General features: G+C 44.4%; 1 protein-coding gene across 3 annotated transcripts in view; it reads right to left on the bottom strand.

Moving 5' to 3' along the window:
• LOC115097178 (serine/threonine-protein phosphatase 4 regulatory subunit 1-like) overlaps window positions 1-16,719 on the bottom strand; it is a 173,584-nt gene that overhangs the window by 124,835 nt on the left and 32,030 nt on the right. For all 3 annotated transcript variants that reach the window (XM_029612754.1, XM_029612752.1, XM_029612753.1), the window contains exons 3-4: window positions 12,427-12,559; window positions 10,381-10,487 (exon numbers count right to left, since the gene is read on the bottom strand). In XM_029612754.1, the coding sequence (XP_029468614.1) occupies window positions 10,381-10,487; window positions 12,427-12,559 (240 nt within the window). The remainder of the gene's footprint in view (window positions 1-10,380; window positions 10,488-12,426; window positions 12,560-16,719) is intronic.

The following is a 16,719-nucleotide window of genomic DNA, read 5'->3' as shown; positions in this document are numbered from 1 at the left end:
AAGGCAGTTTGTGTTGATTTCCAAATCACCATCACATCCAAAATCAGATACAGTCGAGTAACTCCACTCCATGGTCATTAACCCAGGAATTATAGTTAAATTATGCTTACCTGATAATTTTCTGTCCTTGAATCCTGTTAGACCAGTCATTAAATATGGTATTTCCCTCCTTGTAGCTGACAGAGACAGAGGATACATTTCTTTTATTATGTCACTCTGGGTTTACAAGGGACGTGTGGCTATGGTCCAATCCCAATAGTCTTCTGCCAAAGTACAGTGACCATATAAAATCCCTCCAATGCCCAATTCAGAATCTCTACTACAAGGTACTGCTAGATGCTCAGAGTGCGTTAAGAGGAGAAACAAAGGAAAAACAGAGAGAGTGAGAAAGAGAATGGAGATTGCTACCCGGCTACTTCACATGGTGTATTTAGACCAATATTTCTCATCACCTTAGTCTTCCTGGGCATAAATTGAACTGGTCTAGCAAGGCTCAAGTTAAGAAAATTATCAGGTAAACATAATTTAACTTTCCTTATCTTCATGCTAGACCAGTCATTACATATGGTAGTTACCAAAGCTTCCTCTTGCTGAGATGGGAGGAAGATAGCACTGTCCTCAATACCTCTGCTCCAAAGGCTGAGCCTGCCTTGGCCTGCACAACCAACTTGTAGTACTTTGTGAAGTTGGGCAGCAAGCACCATTTAGTAGCCCTGTAGATTTCTTCTCTAGAAACTGAAGATGCTTCGGCCCAGAATACCGCTTGAATTTGCGTCGAGTGGGCTCTCAGTCCTGTCGGAATTTGTCTGCCAACACAAGCATATAAGCTAAGGCTATCATCTTGATCTAAACGGCTAGGGTGGCTTTGGATGAGGCAGCTCCTTTCTGCAGACCGCCGAACACCATGAACAGCTCCTATAGGAGTTTGTCTCTTTTAGGACCTCAACAAAATATGGTGAACATCTAGCCAATGAACACTTATCTTTTCTCTCTCTGCATTAAAGTCTGGTAGCAAAACAGATTGGTTAATATGAAAGGCTGAAATTACCTTAGGAATAAAGGAAGGTACTGGATGAAACATCATTGCATCTGAAGAAAAGACCAAATAAGGTTCTCTGCATGAGAAGGCCTCCAGTTCAGAGATCTGCCTTCCCGAGCAAATTGCTACTAAAAAGATGGTCTTCAAAGAGAGATCCTTCACTGAGGCTTGCTTTATTGTTTCGAAGGATAGCTTGACCAAGGACCTTAGTCCTACGTTGAGCTCTCACTGGGGACTAAGGGTTTGAATGGTTGGGAAAGCCACTTTATCCCTTTCAGAAACTGTATAATGTCAAGGTGAGCTACCACCTGGGCCCTCTAACTATGCCCCTATAGCATGCAATCACTGCACCTTCAGGGAGTTCATGGCCAGCCCTTTAAATGGTCTTCCATGGGAAGATGCCCTGTTTGCTGCAGAACTCTTCAAACAATCACCAGACTCTAGAATATGCCTGCAATGTTGAGGGCTTTCACTCTTTTAACATGGTTGCCATCACGGCTGAGTAGCAGCCCCTGTTATACAAGCACGCCCTTTCAAGGGCCAAGCCATAAGAAAAAACAGATTCAGCTTCTCCATTAGTATTAGCCCTTACCGGAGAAGCCTCGGCCTCATGGGCAAGTGCAGCAAAGGTCCTATTAGCAGTCTCACTAGGTCTGCAAACCAAGGCCTACTTGGCCAGTCTAGAGCTATTAGAATTACTGTGAACAAGTGGCCTTCTATCCTCTATTGCTCAGCCCACCAAAGGACATGATGGGAAGACATATAGTGGGCTGCTCGGAGGCTCTAGGCATAGGAAAGCATCTATGCCACTGCAGCTTGGCTCTGCCCTGTGAATGAAGAACACCCCGACCTTGACATTTGTCCTTGTTGCCATTAGGTCTGTAACTGGGAGTTCCCAGCGAACCACTATCAACTGGAAGACCTCTGGACTCAACTCCCATTCTCAAATCCAGTCTTTTCCTACTGAGGAAGTTGGCCTGGTGATTGTCCTTTTATATTATATGCACTGGCAAGAGTAGGAGCAGGCTATCTTCTGCCTATTCGAATAACTGGGCTGCATCCTGCACCAGTGCCTGATTGAAGATGCCCCTCCCCTTGCATGTTTATATAAGCCTCTGCTGTGGCACTTTTAGACATTACCCTGACTGCTCTCCCTTTCAGTAATGGGTGAAAGTACTAGAGCACTAACCGGATAACCCTAGTCTCTAACCTGTTTACTGTCCATTGCATCTCTTCCTCTGACCATTTTCCTTATACTATCTGGCCTTGGCAGGCTTCCATCTGTGGTAACTACAATCTAGTAGTCGGTGCTGGTAGACTTGAGAAGTGGGTGACCAACACAACAAGAGAGACAGCTGCAACAATCTCATATGGGCCCTGGTCCATGGAACCAAGTCCAGTTCTGCTGACATAAGGTCAAGAAATTGGTGGTAATACCATGCCCTGAGTGAGTCTTGCCTCTGAAAGGATTGCACCTCCTGGATCAGCTTGGACAGTCTGTTGGAGACAATGTGAATTTACTTTCCTTCATACTGAAACAAGCCCACAGAAATTATAGGGCCCTAGTTGGCACCAGATTGCTTTCTACAAGATTTAATCACCCATCCTAGTTGTTCTAAGAGCTGAATGACTTCTTGCAAGGACCTGTGCTGACTTAGCCCTTATGAGCCAATCGTCTAGGTATGGGTGTACCAAAATTCTCTGTTTGCAAAGGGCTGCCACCATTACCATGTTAAAGGTCCTGGACACAATGGCTAATCCAAAGGGCAGTGCCTGGAACTGAAAATGCTGTTTCAAGACACAGAAACTTAGCGGGCTTTGATGTGTAATCCAAATGGGAATGTGAAAGTATGCTTTTGCTAGATCCAGTCAGGTATTCCCCCTTGTCTGAGGCGATAACTGACTTTAACATCCCCATTCGAAAATGGGGCATGTGTAGGCATTTGTTGACCTCTTTTCGACCTAGAACAGGCCAGAAGGATCAGTCCTTCTTTGGCACCACAAAATATATATTAAAAAAGTCTACTGTGGGAGTGCTGGCACGATAGCCTGAAGGAGCTGCACTTTGCATAGCATTCCTCTTACGGTCTCTCTTTTGAATGGAGACACACAGAGGGATACTACAAACATCTTTGGTACCTGCTCTGCACACTCAGGGATATAGCTTTGCTGAATGATGTCCATTGTGATTCAGAACCACTCTGCACAGTACCTCAAAAGGCAGCCGCCAACTGGTATCATAGGGTAGGGGGGAGCCCACTGCATATCATTGCAGAGGATGCCCAAAGCCTGTGGGGGCATCCCCCTTAGGCTTCCTGGCACCTTGAAAAAACTAGGCCTTGGACCTCCCAGATTGCTGCAACATATACCTGCTCAAACCCCTCCAGATGTCGCTGAAGTGTAAGTACCTTGGGCTTCGAGTACTTGCTCTGTGCTTATCTTCAGGTTGCCTTTGAGGTTTAGATTCTCCAAAGTCCTTCACGAGCTTTTTCAGCTCCTCCCCAAACAAAAGGCCTCCTCTGAAGAGCAATATACCAAGGTGATTTTTGGACACTGCATCTTCAGTCCAATTCCAGAGCCACTTCTGAGGCCACTGCCCGGGAGATCGTCCTTATCAGATCATACAGAGTGTCCATTAAGTAAATCACCCCCAATTTTATTCATGCCATCTCCTCCAAGTCCAGGAACTGTGAACCCAGTGTACCACTGCCCTAGCAACATAACCCTCCACAAATAGTGGCCTGCAAAGCTAAAGCATTGGTGGAGAAGGCCTGTTTCAGGATTAAATTGATGTTCCTATTCTGTGCATCTCTCAGGGAAGTCCCACCTTTACCCAGGATGGCTGTTTTGTGGGTGACTGCCAAAACCAGGCCATCAACTGTGGGAATTCTTAGGAGTGCCTCCATATCCTTTACCAGAAGGGGAGAAGATCCTGCTCATAAATCTTCTTTCCTTTAAGCCCCACAGGCATGTCCCAATCCATCAGCACCATGGTGTTTCATGCCAGGTGCAAGGGTAAAAAGTTTTGATGGCTCATGGATACCCTGTAATAAGGGGTCCCCTTCCATTTGATCATCCTTCCTGAAGGTCTGATATCTTAAGAGAAATTATAAGGGCAATTAACTCATTCCCGAGGGATAGACACACCATCACAGATTCCTGCTCCTCCGAGGAGCATTCCCCCTCTTCTAAGGGCTCCAAGGGCCTAAAATTCTCTAAGGGCTCCAGGGGCCTAAAATTCTCCAATTCTAAAAGATCTTCATTGGTTACCAATACACTTCAGAATCATCTACAAATCCATCTCAGTTATATACAAAACTATCCATCAACTCACCACAATTGACCTACAAATCCCTCTCCAGTTACACAACTCCTCAAGACCTACCAGAGACGCATACAGAAGAGCTCTCCAAGTACCTCCTGCCAAAACCACCAGACGTGTTACCTTAAAAGACCGAGCCCTCTCTACAGCTGGTCCACTGTTATGGAACTCCATCCCTCCCGATCTCAGACAGGAGCCCTGCCTCTCAACCTTTAGAAAAAGACTCAAGACTTGGCTGTTCAAGCAAGCCTTCCCAGACTCAAACTAATGCCCTCACCTTCAACATATTTAAAACAGGCAGCTCAACTCCATCTCTTTGTAAATAGTTTTTGCCGTTACTAATCTCTTCCTTTATTTCCCTCTTCTCCCAGTTCATCAGTCCTTGTTATTTGTAACTGCTTTCTCCTGCATGATAGTTCCAGTTTGATGTCTATATTGCACTCCTGTTTAAATGTAAACCAGCATGATGTGATTGTAACATGAATGCCGGTATATAAAAACCTTAAATAAATAAATAAATAAATAAATAAATAAATACTCTGAATTCAGATTTGACCTGGAATCCTCTCTGGATCCCTGGGTGAGCATCTGAGGTGAAGAGCCCGAGTCTCTTGTTAATCTGGGCCTTTTAAGCGGAGGAACCAGCTCATCTGGGACCTTAGAGGAACCAGACTGAGGGAGAAGGGGGCCCAATCCTGGCATCTGAATGGCTGAAGTCTAATACATGAGGCAGATAAAACTATGATGGTCCTTCACTAGTGGGGCCCCCCCCCAACAGAATCCACTTGTGGAACTGTGTTTTGGATTGGGAATCCCACTGTTTCCTCATCTTACTTCCTCTATTGAGGGGCTTTCAGGCTGAGGATCTACAGAGTCCAGAGCATGAAGGATTCAAAACCCTCGGGATCTAACATAACCTCTCCAGCTTCAGCTACATTCCCTAACAAGTCCCCTGCCTCCTCCTGCCCTTCCAGGGTGGGAAAGGCCAGTAGCTCCTGCTGGGGTTGCGCCTCCTCCCAACTGCATACCAGGAATAAGGAACATACTACAGTAGGCACCTTGTTATATTCCACGGACCACACAACTCCATCCTCTCATGGCCCTATTTAGACTACTATTTATTCTACTAATTATTATGAAGGGAAAGTGAAGGGAGAGTGAGGGGAGCAGTTCACCTGCACTCAAGCTCTGCCTTGCCACAGCTTCTTTATTTATTTATTTTTAACTAATACAGCATGTGAAGCAAGGGATGTGTATCTGGTGCTTCCAGCAACACGCTGATGAAGGCTCGGCGTCTCAAAGCCCTGCACAGCTCCTCCAGGTCTTTTCCATGCCCCAACTCCTGCCGTGAAGCTACTGGTTCTGCCCTTGCAGTGAGGGAAGGAAACCCCATACTTTGTGTAAACAATTTTTATTGCATTTTGCATACATCAACAAGAACCAAACAGCATCCAACAAGCAAAATATAAATACAAATGCAAACACTTATATTTCAGAATGTAATGAAATCACCACCCTCCCATACCCCCCACCCAAGACAGACAAACCAAGCAAACCATACTGTGATGTGGGTTCTCGAAACCCCGTGACCTTTAGTCCAAGACTTAGCAATAAGAAGTATCAGTCATTGAGTAGCAAACTCCGCGCTCTGTGTGGCAATGCCTGAATGTACGGATCCCATATCTGTAGAAACCGGCGACGTTGTTGTGGAGATGTGCTGGCCGTGAATCACTCCATCTGCATCAGGCGATGCCAGCGATTCCTTCAAGCCCAGGAGGAGGGCACTGCTGCTTCTTTCCACTGCAGAAGGATCAACTTCTTCCCCACAAAACAAGCTTTCATAAACAACATACGATTTCTGGCATCCCGAATACGCAGTAAAGGGATACATTCAAAAAGTATCGGAGTAGGGTGTCAATCACTGCCCCCGAGTATCTGCTCTTCTTCAGGAAAGTCCTCTTAATGGCCAGACCGTAAGAGAGAATCGAGTTGGGTCTTCGTGGAGGATCGGGCTTTGCTGGAGCAGGTCCCTGTGCGGAGGTAGAGGGAGAGAGCTCCCCGTCAGTAGTCTTTGCTTGTCTGCGTACCACGGCCTTCTTGGCCAGTCCGGGGCCACTAGAAGTACTGGTCCCTTGTGGTGTTCTATCTTGCGGATGATCCCGCCCAGTAGCAGCCACGGAGGGAAGGCGTATAGCAGGGTTTCCTGCAGCCAGGCCTGGATGAGGGCATCGATCCCTTGGGATTGTGGTTCCCGTCTGTGACTGAAGAAGTCAGGAATTTTAGTGTTGGACCAGGTTGCCAGGAGGTCCATGGTTGGTGTTCCCCAGTAGTTTACTATCAACTGGAAGACTGTGGCTGACAGCTTCCATTCCCCTGGGTCTAGACTTTCCCTGCTGAGGTAGTCCTCAGTGACGTTGTCTTTTCCCATGATGTGGGAGGCTGAGATCTCTCGTAGGTTTGATTCCTCCCATGCCATTAGGGGATCTATTTCCAGGGACACCTGTTGGCTCCTGGTTCCTCTCTGGCGGTTGATGTAGGCCACTGTTGTGGCATTGTCCGACATGACTGACCGATTCGCCCAGGCGTCTATGGCTGAACCATAGGCAGGCTAGTCTGACTGCCCATGCTTCCAGCTGGTTGATGTTCCATCCTGATTCTTCCTTGTCCCATTGTCCCTGGGTGGTCAGTTCCTGGTAGTGGGCTCCCCACCCTCATAGACTCACATGCGTGGTGAGAAGGATCCAGGTTGGCAGGGATAGCCTTACTTCCTTGCTCCGATGGTCTTCTTGTAGCCACCATTGTAGCTGGGTTTGAACTTTCTTCAGGAGCTGGAGGCGGACGGAGTAGTTCTGGGACATCGGGTTCCAACGTGAAAGTAGAGAACGCTGTATGGGCCACATGTGAGCTCTTGCCCATGGAATCACTTCCAGTGTGGATGACATGAGACTGAGGACTTGGAGGTAGTCCCATACCTTGGGGCGAAGGCTACTTAACAGGTTTCGCAATTGGTTCATCAGTTATGTTCTCCTTGTGGGAGTTAGAATGACCTTGTCTTGTCTGGTGTCGAACCAGACTCCCAGGTATTCCAGAGATTGGGAGGGCTGCAGACAGCTCTTGTTTGTGTTGACCACTCACCCGAGGCTCTCCAGTAGAGTTTTGACTCTGGTGGTCGCCTGATGACTTTCTTCTGGGGATTTTGCCCTGATCAGCCAATAGTCCAGATATGGGTGTACGAGGATTCCTTCTTTCCTCAGCGTCACAGCCACTACCCACCATGATTTTGGTGAATGTTTGGGGCGCTGTGGCTAGCCCGAAGGGTAGTGCCCGGAACTGGTAGTGGTGGTCCAAGATCGCGAAGCGTAGGAACAGAGGGTTCCCTTAAAAGGCATTCTCATGAGTCTCATCTTGGACGTCATGCCGGCTGACCAGCTTCGGAGCCAGAGCTGTCTTCTGGCTGCCACAATGAACGAAATGCCCCTGGCTGCGGTGCGTACCAGGTCGGCGGTCGCATCCGTGAGGAATGATACTGCTGGTTCTAGTGCTTCGACGGGCGTGGTGGCGTTCCTGGTCTTAGATAAGCAGGCGCGTGTCACCACAGCACAGCAGGCCGCGATCTGTAGTGACATAGCTGAAACGTCAAATGATTCTTGAAACGTCAAATGACGTTTGAGGATGGATTCCAGACGTCTGTCCTGGGCATCTTTGAGTGTCGCTCCTCCCTCGACTGGGATGGTAATGCGCTTTGCGACCACGCAGACCATGGCATCTACTTTGGGGAATGCCAGGAGATCTTTGCCAGCGGGGTCCAGGGGGTACATGGCTGCCAGGGTCCACCCCCCTTTGAATGTGGCTTCCGGAAACTCCCATTCCAGATCAATCAGCTGTTGGACGGCTTGTAGCAAAGGAAAATGGCAGGAGGCTTGGCGGAGTCCCTCTAGGAGGGTGTTTGTCTTAGGTACCCCTGTGGCACTTGTGCCTGGGATAGCGAGCTCTTTCAAGCTGTGCGCCACGAGGTCTGAAAGCTCGTCTTTGGCGAAGAACCACCTCATGGTTCGGTAAGGTTCCGTTCCTGGGGGGGGGGGGATTTCTCCTTCCTCCAGGGAGTCTTGGTCCTCGTCCGAGGTGTCCATGTCCCCAATGCTGGGGCTCTTGGGCGGGCGATGCACTTCTCTGGGTTTAGAGGGTCCCGGGATGTTAGGGTCCTCTGGGGAAGGCTGTGGCATCGGAGGTGCCGGGTGCATGTGCACAAAGGTATGTAGGCCTTTGAAGAATTCTACCCAGGAGAAAGATGCTGGGTCTAAATTGAGAGGCGCTGTGTCTCCAGGGAGCCCTGTTTCAAGGAGGCTCCCGCTGGGGGTCGCAAGGTCCGGTGTACTGTCGGTTGATCCGGATCCCAGTACCGGCTGGGGAGGACCTTGGGCTGGATCACCTATAGCCTCCTCGCACTGTATACACAGGGCCGTGGCCTCTTTGTGCTGTGCAGCTCTAATGTGGCATGCTGGGCAGAGGCCCTGAGCCTTGAGCTTCTTGTCCGCTGGTGCCATGGCTTGTGTGCGTAGGATTGCAGAAACCTCCGGTTTGTGCGTTCAAGACTACGCCGGGAGGCTTAGTTGTGCACTCCGGGTGCCAAATTTGTGCGTGTAAGTCGAATGCGCACTCAAGAAGATGCGTGCGCCGCTGTGCACACGGGGTTTACTTATGCGCCCGGCACAGTAAAGCGTGTGACTGTGCGCTCAGCGCCTTTGTGCACATCACTGTGCGCACGGAACTTATGCAAGCGCCAGTGTGCGCAAAAGAGGTTTTGTGCGCACGGCTTGCCTCTGTGCACATGGATCGAATCAGCGAACAGGGCGGCGATCACGCGAAAATGGCGACAGCGACCATGCGAACAATATGGCGACCAGCTCGGAGGGTTTCCACGTGGGAGGACCCTCCTATCGACCGGTGGCACTGACGCCGGCTGGCGATCTGTGCAGCTCTTCGAGCCTTGGAGACTGGAGACTTTTAGGAAGTTTTCTACCTTACCTTGTCTCGGCGTTTCCCGGTCTCGTTCTGGGCGGTCTCTGGCTATGGGGGGGAAAGGGAAAAGTACCTTCACTACTGCGCTCAAAGTTGTACCCACTGCCTCTCAGCCGCGCCCGAAGTTGGGGGTTAAGTCCACGCCGGGAACCGGCTGCCGGACAGAGGCTTACCTCTGAGGGATCGCGAAAATCACCTCAGGAATTCTCAACTGGGGGAGGGACCCGTAGGTATCACTGCAGGAGAGCGGGACTCGTCTGTAGAAGTAAGATTTCTTCTTGTTCTGGATTTCTTTGGTTAGAATACTCTAACGCTGAGCAAGAGTGTATAGAGTCCCGAACTGCTATGGAGACGGAAAATACTGAAGAGCATGGCGTCCTGCAGGGGTATATGTACTAGGGCTGACGTCAGATTGAAATCTGATCTGTCTCCAACTGCTAGCAGGAGTACACTATACCCATTGGTCCTGAGTCTATCTGCTACACGCTAGGAAAGCAGGTGAATTTTAACTTTTGAAGTTAAAATGATCAAACACTTCAGAACTGACAAGAAAGGACTCAAGGTCCTAGGCTTTTTAAAATTCTACTGCATGTCACTTCTGATCACCCATCAATACCCCATCCCCCAACCCCTTTTTCCCTTCAAACTAGCATCTATTATTGTATTTTATGATTCACTTATATTTTTCTGCTAATGCTATCCTTTGCTCATTCTATTCTGACCTGAGGAAAGGAGAGTTTCCTAAAGCTAGTCAAGAAATATACTGTTAGCTGAATAAAAAGGTATTACCTTATATTTTTTTTTGTTTATTAAACTTTATTTCTGTGCAATAAAGATGCTTACAATTTTCAAGCCTGTGCCTTGTTTTTTAGACTCACTAGTATTTTTTTTTATTAAATATACATGGGAAATATGCAAAACATTGTTCAGTTCTATACAATGCAATTATCCTTGAGTTCTTCATTAAATATCTTGGCAAATAATAAGAAACGTATCTGACCTGCATCTTCCGCCAGTCTGACGACAATCTCCATTACAGTCAAGAAGTCTTCCTCATTACTGCTGAAATCCCGCAGCACATCCAGAAGACCCCTAGCAATAATTTGCCTGTGAAGAAGAAAGAGAACTAAACACCTCTACTGCTTCTTGCATTTATTTCTGGACTGACTCATGCTGTTAACTTGATTTATGACCAAATTTAAAGATCACGCAAAAATAGGGCAATTTTTTTTCTATACACATTGTTGCATTTTTCAGAAGCTACAGAGAATTAACTCTTCAAAGAAAAGATGTGCTACTTCAAAAGTGCCATTTTTGGTTCTATTTTTGCATGCTCCTTAAATCTGGTCCTTAGATTTGTCTCTTTTTCTAAGAGATGCTGGTTCCCTCAACTGATGTAACGCACCTGAAGTAATTCCTGAGAATGGCAGGTGAGAGGAAACAAATTCACTGGCTCCTACCCCTTTGTCATAATATAAAGCGGGCTATATACATTTCTTAGTGGATTTTCAGATAGGCTGAACTCTAAGCACCCAGGACTTTTCAATGTATTTTAGTGGAGCAAATATCCTGTCATGATGAATGAAGCTCCTGACGCGGGTAAAAGTAATAAATGGCAGCACAGCTATTTCCTGTTCATTCCTGTGTAGTGGATACACCACTGTTCAATTTAAAGAGTCTTGGTGACACACCCTTTTTTCTAAATAGTGCACTCTGATAGCCTTTTATAAGTTATTACTAGATAGATGTAATCTGCTCAATAACAACTTAATTTCAGTTCAAAAAGACATTTGTTGAATAAACTAAGGACAATAGCAAAAAGCTGCCAGTAACTGCTGTATCCTAACATCTGGCTTGTATTAGCTTTCTCCTGCTCAAGTGCTAATTAAACAGCACAAGGTACTAATAGTACAGTACAGAAGCTAAGTCAGAGCCATCTTAGGCAGTGAATGACAACCAAACATGCACAATAATGGCCAAATTTTCAAACCCCCACCACCACCACGGGTAAAATCCAGGGGTTACGCACGCATCTGGGCCTTGCTCGCACCGCGCGAATTTTAGAGGGAGCTCAGCCACACACGTAACCCGTTACACGCACAAGAGCCGGGCCTCACAAAAGGGGTGGTTGGTACAGCGGCCATTTGCCGCTGTGCCGGGGGATTGCGCACCGGCAGTGACATAAAGAAAAAAAAATAAGGTAGGCCATGATAAGGAGTTGGGGAGGAGAGGGGAAGAGGGAGGGAGGGAGGGGAGTAGGAAAATTCCCTCCCCCCAGTCCTTAATTGGAGCAGACTGGGGGAGGCTGTAATGTATTGCCATGTGAAAATTGTAAAATTCTATCCCCCCCTTGCGCGTGCATTCCCGGATTTTATAACATGCACATGCATGTTATAAAATCGCGCACATGGACCCACGCACGTATGTTTTTAAAATCTACCCCTACGAGTCCTTTCTTGCTCCACCATAGCTAAGATCCAATTTTAGTTGAAAAGGTTTTACTATGTAATAGCCAAAAATGGCTAACACTATTTCTAAAAAGGATCTCTCTCTGAAGTACATAAAAGCAATATAATTAAGACCGTAAGAAGATAAGACATATGCTAGTCTCTACTTTGTATAACATGCATCTTGTATGTTCCTTGTATTTCTGATACAGACTGGTAGAGGAATAGTATTTTCTTGAAATAAAGAGCATTTTATTGAAGGAGTCCAATATAAAGTGTTCCACTATCAAAAATTATTTAATGGAGTGCACAAAATATGCCAGTAGCTATGTGAACCATTAGAATTCAGTAAAACCACTTGTCAATTTCAGCAAAAATTTATTTTTGTATGTTGTAAAGAGACAACTTTCAGATATGATAAGAAATTAGTTTTAAAAAAGGAATCCTTTCTAAAAATATCAACTTTTTAGGTACAGAGACCTCTATTTTATGTGTGTGTGTGTGTGTGTACACAACTATACCTCAACAAATATAAAATATATTATGGTTATTTCTGGGTAAAAGCTTGACAATTTAGAGAATTGTCATCGACTACTTACCTGTTGAATATATTATCGCTAAATGCATATTTTTCTAGTCTGGCCAGTGGAGTCAGATTATCTTGTCCCGGAATATCCAAAAAGGCAGTTATCCTCATGGTTTCACAATCTGGTTCGTAATCTTCGAAACCAACTTGAAAGAAACAACAACCTATCATTAGACAAGCACACTGGTCTACAGAAGAACATAAGACATTTCCATATTGGGTCGGACCAAGGGTCCATCAAGCCCAGCTTCCTGTTTCCAAAACTGGCTAATCCTGGTTACAAGTACCTGGCAAGTACCCAAACATTAAATACATCCTGTGCTACTAATGCCAATACATAGCAGTTTAGACTTCTCCAGAAACTTATCTAAACCTTTTTTAAACCTAGCTATACTAACTGTCCTAACCACATGCTCCGATAAATTCCAGAGCTTAATTGTGCACTGGATGAAAAAAAAAGTTATCCGATTTGTTTTAAAATGTGCTACTTCCTAACTTCATGGAGTGAATCTTTCTATTATTTGAAAAAGTAAATAACTGATTCATATTTACCCATTCTAGACCTCTCATGATTTTATAGACCTCTATCATATCCCCCCTCAGCAATCTCTTCTCCAAGCTGAACAGCCCTAACCTCTTTAGCCTTTCCTCATAGGGGAGCTGTTCCATCCCCTTTATCATTTTGGTTGCCCTTCTCTGTACCTTCTCCAGTGCAGCTATATCTTTTTTGTGTACAGCGATCAAAATTGTACACAGTACTGTAGGTGTGGTCTCACCATGGAGTGATAAAGAGGCATTATGACATTCTCTGTTTTATTCACCATTCCCTTCCTAATAATTCCCAACATTGTTTGCTTTTTTGACTGCCGCAGACTGAGCTGACAAATTTCAATGAATTATCCACTACGACACCTAGATATTTTTCCTAGGTGGTAACTCCTAATATGGAGCCTAGCATCGTCTAACTACAGCATGGGTTATTTTTCCCTATATACATCACCTAGCACTTTTCCTACATTAAATTTCATTTGCCATTTGGACGCCCAATCTTCTAGTCTCACAAGGTCCTCTTGCAATTTATCACAATTTACATGTGATTTAACTACTCTGAATAATTTTGCATCATCAGCAAATTTGATCACCTCACTCGTCATATTCCCTTTCCAGATAATTTATAAATATATCGAAAAGCACTGGTCCAAGTACAGATCCATGAGGCACTCCACTGTTTAGCTCTCTCCACTGAGAAAACTGACCATTTAATCTTACTCTCTGTTTCCAGTTTGCAATCGACGAAAGGATATTGTCTCCTATCCCATGACTTTTAGTTTTCTTAGAAGCCTCTCATGAAGCACTTTGTCAAACGCCTTCTGAAAATTCAGATACACTACATCTAATGGTTCATCTTTAGCCATATGTTTATTAACCCCTTCAAAAAAATGTAGCAGATTTGTGAGGCAAGTCTTCCCTTGGGTAAATCCATGCTGGTTATGTTCCTCCTTCTACCAGGTCTTTCTATATGTTCTTTGATTTTGTTCATTAGACTGGTATCACTATTATTTTTTTTTTTTTTAAATCAGCAATGAAGTCAGGCATACCGATCTATGTTTTCCCAGATCACCACTGGAACTCTTTTTAAATATCAGGGTTACACTGACCCTCCTTCAGTCTTCAGGTACAAAGGACTATTTTCACGATAGGCTACAAATTTTTACTAATAGATCTGAAATTTCATTTCTGAGTTATTTCAGAACCCTATACCATCTGGTCCAAGTGATTTGCTACCCTTTAGTTTGTCAATCTGGACTACTACATCTTCCAGGTTCACCATGATTTAGTTCAGTTCATCCAACTCATCACCCTTGAAAACATCTCAGGAAATGGTATCTCCCCAACATCCTCGTTAGTAAACACGGACACAAAGAATTCATTTAGCATTACGCGATGGCCTTATCTTCCCTAAGAACCCCTTTAGACCCTCAATCATCTAACGGTCCAACCGACTCATTTGCAGGTTTCCTACTACAGAAATATTTTTAAAAGATTTTAGTATGAGTTTTTGCCTCTATGGCAAACTTCATTTCAAGTTATCTTTTAGCCTATCTTATCAATGTTTTACATTTAACTTGCCAAACAAACAAGGAAAAAGGAAAAACAAATATCACAATGCTGTGCTCTAAAGGTTATACTCAAAAAATTTTTAAAAAAATTTTTGAAATAACACTGACCGTATCGGCAAGCCTGGCGACAAGTCCCTGGAATCATTCAACAGGGGTTGTCCGGACTTCTCATCATTTACAGTCAACCTTAAATACACTATTTTTTACTACCTTAAATACACTATATTTTACTGTACTTTTTATTTTAATTTTTTAGTTATTTTTTGAATTTTTCAAAGTATTTGTAAATCCAGAGCAATTTATTTGTATTTTTAAACTCAGTCCAAGAAATTATTTCCTATGTCAAAGGACAAGAAAATAAAATAATCTCGACACCCGGCCGATGTTTCGCTGCTGCTTCATCAGGAGCGCTAATTTTCTTCAAGTATCTCCCGTCGGTATTTATTTCACCGGGAGCATACTGACATCCTTCTTGCCCAGATAGTATTTCAAAGGTTGGAATTAACTTGTGGTGATGAGAAGTCCGGACAACCCCTGTTGAATGATTCCAGGGACTTGTCGCCAGGCTTGCCGATACGGTCAGTCTTATTTCAAAAAATTTTTTTTAAACTTTTTTTTAAAATTTTTTGAGTATAACCTTTAGAGCACAGCATTGTGATATTTGTTTTTCCTTTTTCCTTGTTTGTTTGGTGATTGAATTGAATGGAAAATAATTAGCTCTTTTTTGGAACACTTTTACATTTAACTTGACAATACTTATGCTTTTCCTTATTTTCTTCAAATGGAACCTTCTTCCAATTTTTGAAGGATAATTTTTTGGCTGAAATTGCTTCTTTCACCTCGCCGTTTAACCATCCTGGTAATAGTTTGGCCTTCCTTCCACCTTTCTTAATGCATGGAATACATCGGGACCGCACTTCTAAGATGGTAACAACGTCCATGCCTGTTGCATAATCTTAACATTTGCAGCTGCATCTTTCCACTTTTTTCTAATTCTTTTCCTCATTTTATCAAAATTTCTCCATTAAAATTTTAGTGTTAGAGCTATAAATTTACACATTACCCCCTTCTAGTCATTAGTTCAAATTTGATCATGTTATGATCACTATTGCCAAGAGGCCCCACCATTACCTCTCTCACCAAATCCTGAATTCCACTAAGAATTAGATCTAAAATAGCTCAGTCTCTCATTGGTTTCTGAACCAATTGCTCTATGAAGCAGTCATTTATTCCATCCGGGAATACTTTACCTCTCTAGCATGTCTTGATGCGACATTTGCCCAGTCAATATTTGGGTAATTGAAATCTCCTTATTACCGCACTGCCAAATTGGTTAGCTTTCCTGATTCCTCTTAGCATTTTGTCGTCCATCTCATCATTTTGGCCAGGTGGACTCCTATCACTATACTCTTACCCAACACATACAGGTTTCTACACATAAAGATTCTATTGTGTATTAGTCTCTTGTATGATCTTTATTCTGTTGGTCTCTATGCTTTCTGTACCACCCTACCAAGCTGATTCTCCTTATTATTGCGAAATAATTTGTACCCTGGTGTAGCACTGGTTATCACCCTTCTACCAGGCTTTTGAGATGACAATTAAATCCATCTCATCATTCATTGTATACATTCTAACTCTCCCATCTTACTTCTTAGATTTCTGTCATTGGCATACAGACATTTCAAAGCTTATTTTTTGTTTGTATTAACAACCTGCTGTTAGGGAAAATTTGGAATCATTTAGCTCAGATGATTCTTTACTTAGGCACATGGGCTACTTTTGCTTTTATTGAAGCTTAATGGGCTGATACAGAAAACTTCGTGGGAGAGCCGGCAAGCACCCGCACTTCTGGGCGCACGATTCAGGAAGCCCAGTTATGCAAATTAGAGCCCACAGTAAAAAGGAGGCACTAGGGACATTAGCACGTTCCTAGCGCCTCCTTTTTGACAGAAGCGGTGGCTGTCAGTGATTTTGACAGCCGAAGCTTAATTTTACCGGCGTTGGTTGTCGAACCCGCTGACAGTCAGGGGTTCGGAAAACGGACACCGGCAAAATTGAGCGTCCGTTTTCCAACCCGTGGGCAGATTTTTATTTATTTATTTATCTTTGGGGCCTCCAACTTAATATCACTATGATATTAAGTCGGAGGGTGTACAAAAAAGCAGTTTTTTCTGCTTTTCTGT

The sequence above is a fragment of the Rhinatrema bivittatum genome, chromosome 8, assembly GCF_901001135.1.
Source record: "Rhinatrema bivittatum chromosome 8, aRhiBiv1.1, whole genome shotgun sequence".
Taxonomy (NCBI): domain Eukaryota; kingdom Metazoa; phylum Chordata; class Amphibia; order Gymnophiona; family Rhinatrematidae; genus Rhinatrema; species Rhinatrema bivittatum.
The sequence above is the reverse complement of the archived record's forward strand: the minus strand, read 5'-3'. Positions and strand labels throughout refer to the sequence as shown.